The sequence below is a fragment of the Protopterus annectens genome, chromosome 13.part0 (assembly GCF_019279795.1).
Source record: "Protopterus annectens isolate FY-2018-M chromosome 13.part0, PAN1.0, whole genome shotgun sequence".
Taxonomy (NCBI): domain Eukaryota; kingdom Metazoa; phylum Chordata; order Ceratodontiformes; family Protopteridae; genus Protopterus; species Protopterus annectens.
In genome coordinates this window covers 1198870689-1198884589 of record NC_056747.1, presented here as the reverse complement: position 1 = coordinate 1198884589, position 13901 = coordinate 1198870689, and the positions used below count along the sequence as shown (strand labels likewise).

The 13901-nt window shown below is 43.0% G+C and overlaps 1 protein-coding gene across 1 annotated transcript in view; it reads right to left on the bottom strand.

Moving 5' to 3' along the window:
• Positions 1-13901, bottom strand: part of DDX42 (DEAD-box helicase 42) — a 991771-nt gene that overhangs the window by 131672 nt on the left and 846198 nt on the right. The window contains exon 13 of the mRNA XM_044054957.1: positions 9377-9487. Within this exon, the coding sequence (XP_043910892.1) occupies positions 9377-9487 (111 nt within the window). The remainder of the gene's footprint in view (positions 1-9376; positions 9488-13901) is intronic.

The following is a 13901-nucleotide window of genomic DNA, read 5'->3' as shown; positions in this document are numbered from 1 at the left end:
ATCGCTGAAGCCGCTGCCCTACTCGATCCTTCGGCTGCGTAGGATATCAGCCTCATGGAGGAGTTTACAATGGATGTAAGGGTGTTGAGATGCGCTGTAACTTTCTCTGAAACAGCAGCATCTGTAGTACCCTGGAGGGTATCTCCCAACTCTTTGACTAGATCCCTCTGTAAGCGTGTAAAATGAGTCAAATAGTTCAGGGAACGCAGAGAAAGCCGCTGAACTGAAAATGCGCTTCCGTATCTGTCCATGGTCCTAGAATCTTTGTTAGGCGGATGGACAGATGAGGAAGACTCCGACATCTCCTTTTTCGGCGCTGCCACCACCATGGCGTCTACTGGAACTCCTTTGGAGAGGTAAGCCTTGTCCTGTGGTGCCGTAATGTACTTATTTGGCTTCCTAGGGACTGGTTCCACTGTGTCAGGTGTCTCCCACGCCCTTGAGCAATCAACTCCATTAACTCATCAAGGGCGGAGTGACCCAGGAGGAGGAAGGGCGAGCACCAAATGCCTTCAGCAAAACTGACTCATCCTCAGAAGGGGGGAGGGCTTGGCAGTCACCTCTCTGTTTTAGGATCTCCAAGATGTCAGAAAAGAGACATCTTCTGTAGGTGACTTAGGGGACCCTTCTGACTCATCTAAGTCAGTATCAGACGTCAAGGATTCTTGTGGAGAATCCAAGTGTCTCCTCTTACACAATCTTTTCCTAGGGACTTCTTCGTGGGGAGCATCCGAAGAAGCCTCCGAGGAAGAGGGGCACCCTCCAGGGGTGGCTGAGACACTGGTGCCCGACGCTTGGACGTGGCCGTGGGTGCAGAGGAGGATAACGGTCCTTTGTGGGGAGGAGAAGCTGTTCCTGCTGATGTGGTTGTCTGGGTAGACAACACCTTCCTCATGAGGTCGAAGGCCCACGGGTCCCGAGTCGAGGTATCTCCCGGTTCCGAAGAAATGGGAAGAATCCCCGAAACAGGAACCGAAGGCACCGACCCCGAGGACGGAACACAGTCGATCCGCGCCGAGGCCCCGAGAGGGAGCGTCGGAACCGAAACATCGGTCCGACTCTCGGTCCCGGAACCAAGGATGGATCTTCGGCCCCGAGACTCCAGTACCGGATTGGATGGAGTCGAGGTGAACGGTGCCGACCGAGAAAAGGACGGTTCCGGCACCGAGGGCTCCACAATCATCAGTTCAGCTTCTTCCAGCTCCGAAGACTGGACAGGTCTCGGAGGAGGAACAGATGGAGATAGTGGCAGGCCTTCAAGTCTCAACATCAACTGAGAGGAGACCGAGATAAGTTTGGATAGGGCCGTATGCTCCATCAATTTCTGCACCACACGGTCCACATCGGTGTCGGAAAGGGGCCTGGAAGAACGAGTCGAAGGAATCGAAGACGGAGCCGACCTCAACAGAGTCGGTGGAGGGAGCTCCGTCACCGGTTCCAAGACTCGAGGCTCGGAAACTGCCAACAGTTGAACACTCGGCCCCAAGTCTGTGGAACCGGTGATCTAACTTTCAAGAGCTCGGAGCCGATGACTTGGGCTCCAACGTCTTCGATTCCTTCGAGGATTTGGATGCCTGGTCTGAAGCATCCAGAGCCTCCTGGAAAGAGGGTTTCAACAACCCTCTGTCCATCAGTTTCCTCGCCTATCTGTCATGACCCTCCCACTAAAAGAGTGACAAATAGAACAGTCCTCTTGTAAGTGGAGAGGGCCAAGGCAGTAGACACAGGAACTGTGGTTGTCCGTGACCGACATCTTTTGGCCACACTGGCAGCGTTTGAATCCAGATTTTATTTTTCTCAGACATTTTGAGGTAAAAGAAAAAGTCAAGTCCAGTAACAGTCAATTCCAGAGAAAAAAGGTCAAATCCGGTAGATATGTCAGTCCGTTTGTCAATCCAAGTAGGGGTGGTAGGCCCCGAAAAACTCTACACCAGTTAAAGAATTTAAACTAAGTTAACGGTACCGAGAATTTCACTCTCTACACACACACCATACACTAAATACTATAACTAGTGTTTTAAACAAGTTCTCTTGAAAATTTAACAACAAGAAAGTTAAATCTTATCTGAAAGAACCCTCGAGCTAGCCTCCAGCGATGCGAATGCAGCAGCGGCAAACTAGATCTGAGGTAAAGGCAGAGGGGGATTGTGGGTATTAGATGTCCTCGAGCTTCTTCTCGATGCAGAGCTTGCAGTCGGCCGGCACGGAGCCGAGGATCGGCTCCGAACCCATGTGTAAGAACAAAGGCGAGATTGAACACTCTCACATTATGCTTTCCAACTTGTTCAGCTGCATGCAATAATTCCTACAATTCTTTATTTTCTGCACATTCTGAAATCAACATAATTTTCTGTTTCAGCAATCCCATAACATGTTGTTGGTACTTAAGCATATGAAATTTAAGGCCCTGATTGCCAAGGCTGCAGATGTATAAACCTTTTTACCCCATCTGTCCAGTGCCCTGGAATCTCTGTCAGAGGGGGTAGATTTTTTTTGCTGTTGAGGCCTTAACTCCCCTTGGACCCTGTGAAATAGTTTCAGGATCAGCAGCAGGGTTTCTAAACAAAAATGTCGAGGACTCTAATCTGTCAGGCTTACTGGGAGCCAGAGGTAAGGAGTCGGGGGTCAAGCTTGACTCCGAAAACACATAATCCATAATGTCTAAAACAGGGGGAATGGCTAAAGGCTTGTGCTGAGGGAGAAGGAAATCCCTGAGCCTCTTTTTTGATTCTGAGAAGTCTTGACTCTCCCAGTGAAAATGCTCCCTCCCTCAAAGTATGCAAGGTTTCTCCAAATGAATAATCCTCAGGAGGAGATGCGAATGGAATAGACTTCCTCAGCATCAGAATCCTCATAGGGAGGTATAGATAAATTCCTGATCAGAAGAGGAATCAGAAGAAATAGAAACCTGATCTGAAGATTTATAGTCAGTGTCTTGCCTAGACCTCTTATCTGGAGGGGGATGGGTACCCCTGATCAAGGCAATAAGGTCTTCAGCCATTTTGATAATCTGTTTTTTAGGCATAGAGGCCTGTGCACGTGGCTCATGCGTCGTTTTTTAGGTTTAGAAGTTGCTTTTGTCTTTGGTTTTGCAGCTGTCATCGGTTTGATGTACAAATGTTGAGGTCTGAATACACCCTCAAAAGCCGGTGCCTGCTCAGCAGCTCCGGAGCCATCCGAGGGAGATGCATCCATCAATCCAATACCTTGAGTATCTTGAGGCATGCTGGAGTCCACATGGGTGTCGGTAGAGGCCTGCGACTTGAAGGTAGCGGGTATCAGGGGCAGCGAAGGCACCTCACTGAGTACCGGTGACTGGCTTAGGAGAAGCTTCGTCATCGGCTTTGGATCTCGACTGCCTTTCTCTGCCCTTTTCTTTGCGTTTTTTATGTACTCCGGTAGTCTGATTGCTATCAAATGACATTTCTGGGTAGTTAAATTGGTTTCCAAAATACTTTGATGCAAAAATATACAGACGCTTAATAGTGCGTTGGTTAAATCTAGCACAAAACCGACAGCCAGGCACTTTGTGATCAGGGCCTAGGCATGGAATACAGTATAAATGGAAATCCGTATGAGGTATTTGCTTCCCACAAGTAATACAATTAACCTTTTCTGACATCGGTAAAAAGCAAGAAAAAAGTTTCCCCAATGGGGTACTTAGCTGTAGTGAAGACTTCGGTTCTGAAACCAAGCTCGAATATTTCAGTAGTCAGCCGACCAGCACTTGCGAAATGCTTCTGCTTTGGGCACCATGCGGCAAGAAAGACTAAAGAAAATGGCGTCAGCTGCATGTTTTATACCCCTGACGACCTGACGTCATGGAAGTGAAGACAGCAACTGACACAGGACCCAAGACTTAGGGATTCAGGCCAACTGAGTGCAACATGCCAGCAGATTACCCAAATGTAATGACTGCAACAGTGGAACACGAAGAACATCTGTGAAAAGGGAAATAAACAGCAAGATTAAATTGAAAGTAGCACCTTGAGGAAAATGAAGAATGTTGAAAAAGCAGTTCAACAACTTAAGCTTACTAGAAGGAAAAGGCTATATGTTCGATACAAATTGATATATGGAAAATGAATAAAACTACTAGTCTGACAATAACAGACTGGATAAATGTAAGACACAGATATTACTCCCTACAAATGGACATACATTTTGGAAAAGATGAGACCATTACACAAGTGATTAAGAATGTTATAGAAATTGCCTCTCAAGCAAAATGCTAGAGAAGTATTATCATAAGGCAATGTGCACATGTTTTCTGACTGTATTAATACAAAACATATGTAGGAGACAGCATGCTACACATGGGGTTTGAAGTTTTGGAGGAAAAAAAAATCACTTTTTTTGCACTTTAGGTACTGGAGGCAACAAATGAGACTGCAGTAATAGACAAGTAAAATGGGTGATTCTTTCATGTGTGTGGCATCCAACATAGCTAAATGGAGGAAAATACATCAGCATATATAAAGAAATGTTAACCTGAAATTAATAAGAATCATGAAAATGTACAAGATGAATGGATACAAATACAAGCTCTCAACAAAATAGACAGATGCTTAAACTATAATATGGACTCAGACAAATTGGATATGGACAAGAATACTCCAAACTGACTCGTTTAATTACCTATGAGGTGAATGAGCTGGCCAAATGACCCCTTTCAGTCACAACCTGGGCCATGAGGCAAAAAAGACAAACATGACCAATTTACAATGTACAGAACAAAGAAGTACAAGTTACATAGCAGACGGTGTAATACAGCCTGAGAATGTACAATTCAGTTGCTGTTGTTGTGTCTTTCGGCTTTTCCCGGTTACGGGCTGCCACAGCGGAACTCCGGTCTGCTAATGATTGGTAGTTGATTTTTACATGCCAAGTTACCAGCCCTGATGCACAACCTTCAACAAAGGTATGCCCATTCATGCAAGTCCCCACGCAGAAGACGCTCTAGCTGAGAATCGAACCAGACAACGTCTTACTGTGAGGCGACAACGCTACCGCACCACCACCACCGCACAATTCAGTATGAATGAGAAATTGTATTCAGTATGAATGAGCAATTGTGAAATATACACAAATCTTTCATCTATGTGTAATTAAGGTATAAGCAATAACCAGTGATAAAACAATGCAAGTTCTCTAAAGTAATGACAATCAGACAATGAAACATGGGTGTAGGACACGAAAGTATAAAAGGGGAGCAGGGATTATACACATTGTTTTGTCTTGTTTGGCTGTGAATGTGTGCTTTGATTTGTTTATAAAATTGACAAAGGCTGTCAATTTTGTGTATTTCAGCTAGATGGGAGTTTACGGTGACAGGGTCCTATTCTGAAAAATAAGTAATGGGTGTCTAACAAACTGAAAAGTTTAGTGACTTTTGAGAAAATAATTATTGGAGAAAAAGGATTTGGGAGGGGGAATATGATTCATGAAGAATTTTAGAGATGAGACAGGAGAGCTAGAAAGTAGATCACTCATCAGTGGGGAAACAAATTTGTGTCTGGCTTCAGTAAAAGTGATGTTACTGATGTTGGACTAGACTTATAAGCAAATACCTTGTTTTCAGCAGAGATGTGAGTTATTACTGGAAGAATGAACAGAAATTAAATAAGGGGAAAAAGTGTACATCCTGTAATCTGCAATGGGCTAGACACTTTGTGAACATCCTTAGAGTAGTAGATAAAGAAAAGGGTAATACAGGCACAGAAAACCTTAAACTTTTGAAATTTGTACCTATAAAAGAAATCTGATAGGCACCATTCTAGTCTAGTATTTAAAAAAAACTGAAAGGACAACATTTTCAACTTAACGGACTTTCACAAACAGGGTGGGGAAAGATGGGCTGAGAAATTATCTCCCAGAGGTTTCCTTATTCTTGAATAAAACCATTTTACCTTATGGTCAGAAGGAACTGGGTCTATTGCTCCCACAGAAAGCATTTGCTGAATGACTGAGGGAAACAGGGAAGTCTGGTTTAGAGGGTGGACAGGAATTCCCTCAAAGAGGGACTCTCCAACTGCATTCTATATCCCTCCTGAATAACTCTCAAGATTCATTTGTCTGAAACCATCTGCTGCCAAATAGGAAGGTGAAGAACTGGACTCTGGGACAAAATTAAGGGAATGCCAGTGTGGGAGGAAGTGGAAAGAAAGAAAGAATGCTGCAACAGTCATTTGGTATTACCGGAATGTCCTTTTTTCTGAAAGGTTCCCTTCCTTTTTTGAACCTTCCTGCCACTATTTCTTGTAACTCTATTAAAAAGCCTGTTGACCCTGCCGCTTTTTTTTTTAAACTTGGTAAAAGAGGGTTGGAAAATCTGAGTAACTCACTGAATCAATTTTGCTATTTCAAATTATTTGAGCACCCGAGTAGCAGAACAAACAAAATCTCCTTATCCAAAGGAGCAATTAATATTTCAAATTTGCATGCCTAGAAAACTTCTGTGCATCTACCCATGCAAACCAACTCAAAACAGACGTAGAAGCAGATGGTCACCTAAAGACAGTCAGTACAGTCATAAGAATGCTTTAAAAAGTGTTTACTTCTGTTTCACAGGTAAGCAAAGTCAAAGAGGACTTACTTTCTGAAGACAGAAAGCTGGAAGAAATGTTCTTTATACTCTTAAAAGAAGCCAACAAATACAACATTTGAGCGTTACAAATAAGAATTCTTACTGCTAAGGTGGCAGGAAAACAGTTTTCCCAAATCTATCAAATGCTTTCCTATCCTCGTCAGAGTGGGTAGGACAGCATTAAATATTTTGATGCACAAGGATTTTATATACAAACAGTTGCATGATCAGACACAGGATAAGAAGACAACAATTTGTAGGACTGAGGAACTTTACAGTCAGTTTGCCTTTTTAGGGGCTGCATGTTGAATGCTGGGCATACTGCACACAGTATCAAAAACATCCTCCAAAGCTGACAAAAGAGGACGAATAACAGCTAGCCAAGGAAATTCAGCTTTAATAAATCACAATATTTCTTTAAAGAAGTTGAAATACCTGCCTGTCCCCACTAAAACATCTTGCTCATTCTAGAAATAGTTGCAGAAAAGGAAAACTCCTCTATAGGAGACTAAGGAAAGACCCTCATCAGAATCAGGCACTTCAGAAGGAACACCAGGAGATGACCTTTCATAGTCCCTTTCCTGATCACCAGATGGGAAATAATCAAACACAGGAAACAATTTTTTCCACAAAAATTTCAATCAGACTGAAAACACTTTAATGCCTATAATAAGTCATGAGCCAAACCAATAAACTCTTCCTTATCCACAAAAAATAATCTGAGAAAGATGAATGTATAATTTTGTCTCTCTTTTTCCTGGGGATATCATTAGAAGATCAACCCTTGGCTGCAGCTTCACCCCATGGAACAGTTCTCTTTGCCCAGCCATGCAGGGATGCATTCCTTGCTTCCTCCTACGACACAGATAAAAGTCTCTCACTGATGCCCACCAAGAGCTCCTGAACAACTGCAGAGGATGTGGCCAACCTGCTGATCTGTAGTAACTGAAAGGGCAACACCAGAAGAATCCAGAGAACAAAAGTGAATGGTCTAAAGTAATAGTAATGGTCACTGTATAGTCACCTACCAGTGGCTGAGGCAAAATCTGTGTTGGCAATCTTTTGCAATTTTCCTTTCTTTGGATCTGGAGGAACAAACCAAAAATAATCCTGGGAGAATTCTGAGGAAAGTCCATCGATATGTTTGAGGGCATAGGAGACACTGCGCACCTTGATTCACATGATTCATCACACAGTGCTCATCTGCCTCCCATAAAGATTTAACTGAGGAAGACGACGGTTTCTGTGTTTACTTTTCTCAACTGGCTTTCACAATTTTTTCACTTTACAGTTGCTACTACATGGACTGTGACCTTCTCCACCATGAAAGTAAAAGAAAAAACTGACCGGTGGTAGAGAAGGACTCGTGAATCAAAGAAGTGCTTCCTACACACAAAACATATCCATGGGCAGGATTTTTTGGGTTTGTTTTTAGTCACCACAAGCTTTCAGGTGGCAAGCTGGCACTTTAACCAGTCATTTACAGCTTGGCAAGACATTTTTGCTTTTAGATCTGGGGGAAGGTAGAAGTGTGGAATTGGTATGCTACTCCATGTTTATGCCAAAAAAATCCTGATACTCAGTAAATGAAGCTACAGCCAGTCAGTAATAGGCAAGTTGTCAGAAGAAGTATAAGCAAAATACATACCAACTCCCCTCAAATGCACTAGCCCCCTTTAAAAATAAGAAATCATTTAAGCATATTTTTTTCACAAAAAATTCCTCAATTAAACACACACAGTAAAAGTTAAAAATAGAAGGTAAACTGTGTCAGACCAACCCAACTGAAGATGGTCCCCAAAATAAAACTTACACCGACACAAAAACAGTAACAGTTTTCACAAGAAACAAATGTCGAGGAAGGTTTTCCACAAAGGGAAATCATTTGGCCAGCAATGGAAGACTGCTAGCTGATTCTCTGAATCCCATAAAAGAAGCATTCTGTAGGGGCAAGCAAGAAAGTACTAAAGCTTTTGTCACTCAGGAGCTCCAGTCACCAACTGCCTGGGAGCATGCCTTGGGAGGGAGTGTCCCAAGGCCATGGGTTGGCTGTTAGTTCCTTGGCAGGACCTAACCCATTTGGCTAAGGCTACTGCAGCATTGACTAAATGAACACTTCATTGGACTTTTTAGATCTACCCTGGGCTACCCACCAACTGAAGCAGATGGGGCTTTGGTTTAATGTCTTAACTGAAGGAAGGCAAACTCAGGAGTGCAGAAACCCCATCTCATGCTGCACTGCAGTGTCAGTACTGGAAATTTATCTATGCACCTGGGGTGGAAGAGGACCAACAGAGGTCTGATTTTCCAGCATCAAAGGCAAGTGTACTACCTGCTGTCCCCTGATACTAACAAAATAAACTAACAATAAAATGGTGCCCCTCACAAAGGGAACTCTATACCTAAATTACAGGTTTTCATAAAGAGAATTCATAAATTAAAATTTCTAAAAATACTTTAGAAGGCAGCAATACCTAGAAATGTTGGCTTTGGGGAAAGGGAATAAGGCTGCATGGTACATAAAGTGCTGATAAGTGCACAGAATATGCACAATGAAGGATAAAAAGCTCTGCAACTCACGTTATCCAAGTATGACATCCTTAACCATTTTTGATACCTATTTTTTTTTTTAAAGAAAAACACAGAGCTGTCAGACTTCCTCTATGATCAACACTAGTAATCTACCTTAAAAGTGAAAATCTCAAAAGGTCAATTTACCACAAATAAAAACACATGAAAGTTGAGACTGGGAAAAATTCAATATGTTGAAATCTTGGGCTGTATACATACTGTACTCTCTGAGCCGAGTCCAGGTCTTTCTCTATATCCTAGTCCACCACCTCCAATATTCAGCCTCTTTCCTTTGCCGGCCTTAAATCGAGATTTTCTAAACCAAGCATTCTAGGAGAAAGAGAAAAAAATCAATAAGTATACTGAACTTTATGGAAAATGCAAATAATATTCAACTGCTGTACAAGTTTTATATTTGCAGCTTGCCTTACTCATCTGTAACAGGTAGAAACTCTGACATTTAGTTTGATAAATGTCATCTGCAACAACTGGAAAGGCCTCAGAAATACCTCACTAAAAGAATCACAGGCCTAAAGCAGATGCCCTACGCTGACCGCCTTAAAAAACTCCAGCTGTTCTCTTTCGCCTATCCTCTGCTCAGAGGCGATCTCTGCTTAACATACAAGGCCATGTCAAACCCAGAGCTGTTGGACATGCTACACTTAAAGAAATCCCAATCTCTCAGAGCTACACGCTCCAGGGATCTAAACCTTGTCATCACAATAAACAAAACATGCTGGAGGGATAGGTTCCTGATCCAGAGACTCCCCAGACTCTGGAATAGATTGCCCATACATGTCAAGCAGAGTGCCTCTTTGGACCTCTTCAAGAGGAACCTTAACGATTGGATGGAAGAAGGGAAATTCACCCCAGGGATCACGTCAGTCGCCCTGCTAGACAGGGGTCCAGGAAAGTAAATAATGTGGGAAGAAATAGCCAGGGAATTGTTATGCCTAGGCTTGTATAGGCCCTAGGGCTGATAGCCTAGTACCAACCTATGATAGCAGGAAAAGAGCAGCCTATCCAGCATGCCCTTTTAAATACCTTATGGTCCTATTCTACCATCTGCAATGCTTTGACATACTATATCCCCTCTCCATCCCGACCCTTAATCATTTTACACGTATCCCCTCACACTTCTAAATGCATCTGTTGATTGCCTTTCCTCCACTCATTCTGGTAGTCCATTCCCTGGATTCATAGCCCTGTCTGGGGGAGAAAGTTCTTTCAGTGATACGAGGGGAACAATTAAAGTCCCTACAAGACGCTGCCTTTGCCTACTTCTTTCTTCCCTTTTGTCACTCTTGTCAGGATGATCTTTCACAGCTGCCTGATATGATTCTGTGTACTAATATGTCCCCTTGTCTCTTTTGGTATTAAGTGATCAGAATTCTAGCTCATCTAACCTCTAGTCATGCTCCTTCTCCACCACAGCACAGTAGCTTTCCTCAGAATTCCTTCCAGCAGCCTGATATTCTTTACTTAACATGGTCTCCAGAATTGCATATAACCAAGGTCTCGCAGAGCGGAAGCATTACCTCTGTTTCTGGAATTACTTTGAGGATACACCTGGGCACTCTGTATGCTACTGCCACTGCCCACTCACTCTGTCCCTGGTGTTCTAAATCTGGTGTAATCAAGCATCCTTAGATCTCTATTCTAGCTCGGCTGACATCACTACCACTCGCCCCAACACTTCACACCAAGTTCGCTGTGCTCCAAGTGTTCCACTTTGTATTTGTACTAAACCTCAAATATCACATTTCTACCCATTTTTTCATCCTTTCCAAGCCACCACAATTCTGACTACTCTACATGCTGTCATAACAAAATACTAGAAGCTAGTCAGAGAGTAACTACTGCTACTTTTTAACAGATGGAAACTAGGAGACATGAAGTCACTCACCATAATTCGTTTATGCTACATGATTGCATAAAACATTCTAGAAACTAGTGTTAAGTATTAAAACACAATCATTTGTAAAGCCTGCAAAGCGTCATATGGCTTCTCATGTATCACTAACAATCTTAACTAAAATTCATAACAAGCTTAAATGAAAATAAACTCTCAAATGAAAGAAAGCACAACTGTGAACGATATGCAAATGAATGTAGTAACTGTGTGATAGAAGGATCACTGCAGCAAAAAAGAAGTTATGTACTCACTATAACGTGTATGTTGTCCATCTTTGCCTTCATTCTTACCAGGATGGGTTCGGATCTGATCCTCAGATCTGACCCGGGCTTATACACAAGCTCAAGGTCTTCCACTAGCTCATGGCTAAAACCTATCCCACCATGCCCTAGAAATGTCCCTCAGATCTTGTTTGCAGTTATAGTAATAAGAAAAAATTACATTATAATAACTCTGAGAACAGTCGAGAAGGTCAGAGAACAATGATGTCCCATTGTAGCAACTCGGTCTTCCAGGAGTAAAAACTGGCAGGGGGAAAGAAGGGTGGAATGTAAGAATGAAGGTGAAGATGGACAAGGCACATGGAACATTATGGTGAGTAGATAACTTCTTTGTGTTGTTGTCCGATCTCGCCTTCATTCTTACCAGGATGGGACAGCATCCCTAGCACCATCTTTCTTGGGTGGCTCAAGGGAGAATATTCTTCAGAATCGTGGACTCAAAAGTGGCCCTGTTCCTGGAGGGTCACATCAACTTTGTAATGAGTGATAAAGGTATGCAGTTTTCCCATGTTGCTGCAGCACAAATAGTATCAATTGGTAATCTAGCTAGAAAGCCGGAGGAGGAAGTTGCAATGGCTCTTGCAGAGGGGGCTTTAACCTTCTGGGAAAGATCTCTGTTCTGAGATTTATAGATGTAGGTTATGCAATGTGAAAGCCATTTTGATAGTGTCACTTTAGAAACTGGGGTACCTTTCTTAAGAGTCTGAGAAAGATACAAAAAGCTGGTCATATTTTCTGAAGTTCTTAGTCCTGTGTAAACAGAAGCATAACTGCCTATGCACATCTAGCTGATGCAACATTTTTTCTGCCTTATTCTCGTAATTTGGACAGAATACTGCTATCTCTATAGATTGGTTCAAATTAGATTCGGAACAAACTTTTGGCAAAAAAAAAGAAGGGTTTGTTCTTAAAGATATCCTATCCTTTTGGAAAATCAAGTATGGGGTTTATTGATCAGGCTTGCAGCTCTGAGACCCTTCTGGCAGAGGTTATAGCTATCAATAGAATAGTTTTCCATGTCAAATACTAGAGTTCGCAAGATGATGATGGCTCAAAAGGCGGACAAATTAAACAGGATAACACAAAATTTAAGTCCCATGGTGCAGGGGGGGTCTCTGACGAGGTCAAAGTAATACAGTACCTTTTAGAAACACTTTACACAGTCTAAGAGACATTACGTTGGGTCCGGAGTCAGCGATATGGAAACTAGAAACAGCTGCTAGTTGAACTCTTGTGGTAACGGCAGCTGCACCCTCTTCAAATAACTTTGTTAGAAACTCTAGAATGGAAGTGACTGGCGCAGTAAATGGATCAATATGGTTCTGAGAAGCCTATAAAGAGAATCTTTTCCATTTGCTTCTATATATCTTTCTTGTTGACGCTTTATGAGAAGATATCAGGTACATGTTTAAATGATGATGAAAGATTAGGAAACCTAGTTTTTGTTGGAATTGGAGCAGCCAAGCTGTCAATTTGAGGGTCTGAAGAGAAGGATGAAACGTTCCCGATGCACAAGTCAGAAGGTCTGGAACTGGGTCCAGAATCCAAGGCTCCTCCCGAAGATGAGGCCACAGGAAGGAGAACCTAATTTGACGAGGCCAATCTGGGGAGAAGAGTATCAAGTACTTTCCCAAGGAATTGCCTGTCTGCAAAACGGAAAGGGAGGAAAAGCGCAGAGGAGACCACAGGGCCAATCGTGGACAAGTGCATCCCTTGGTGACTTCCCCAGAGGGGGGGATAAGGGCAAAGTAGCTGCTGCATTTGGCATTCATGGATGTCGCAAAAAGGTCACAGCAAGGCTGGCCCCATTTGCGGAAAATCATTTCTGCTACTTCCCATTTTAGGAACCACTTATGAGGCATCAGAATTGCTCTGCTGAGTCTGTCTATCATCACGTTGGATTTCCCCAGAATGTGTGTTGCTATTAGAAAATGTTGGGAGGAGGTCACCCACTGCCATACTCTCAGGGGTTCTCGACAAAAGGGGTAATATCTGGTTCCTCCTAGTTTATGTACCATACAACTGACATGTCTGCCTGTATTGCAATAGTTCCCAGCGGAAGAGAGTCCTGGAATGCTTGCAATGCTAGAAGCACTGCTCTCACCTCTTGGACACAGATATGCAAATGAGCCTCATGAGCCTGCCAGGTGCCTTGGAAAGTCGTTCCCAGATAATGTCCCCCTCCCCATTCTGAGAAGGGTCCGTGGTCACCGTGGCTGATGGGTGGGGAAGTACAAAGGGTCGCCCTAGCATCACCTGAGTGGAGTTAAGCCATCAACGAAGGTCCTTCCAGCAAGTTATCTTGTGGGACATCACTAATTCCTGCATCGACCACTGGGAGGACAGTAGCGACTGAAGAATTCTCATGTGTAGTTGTGTTAGCATGGACCAGAGTTATTGCTGCTGCCATGGTCCCAAGACTTTCAGAACTATCCTTGCTTGAACCTTTTTCTTTGTGAGAAGACTTAAGATCCGTCTTCATAGAACTTGAACTCTTTCTGGAGAGAGTTTGGCTATCACATTGGTTAAATCCAAATCTGCTCCTATA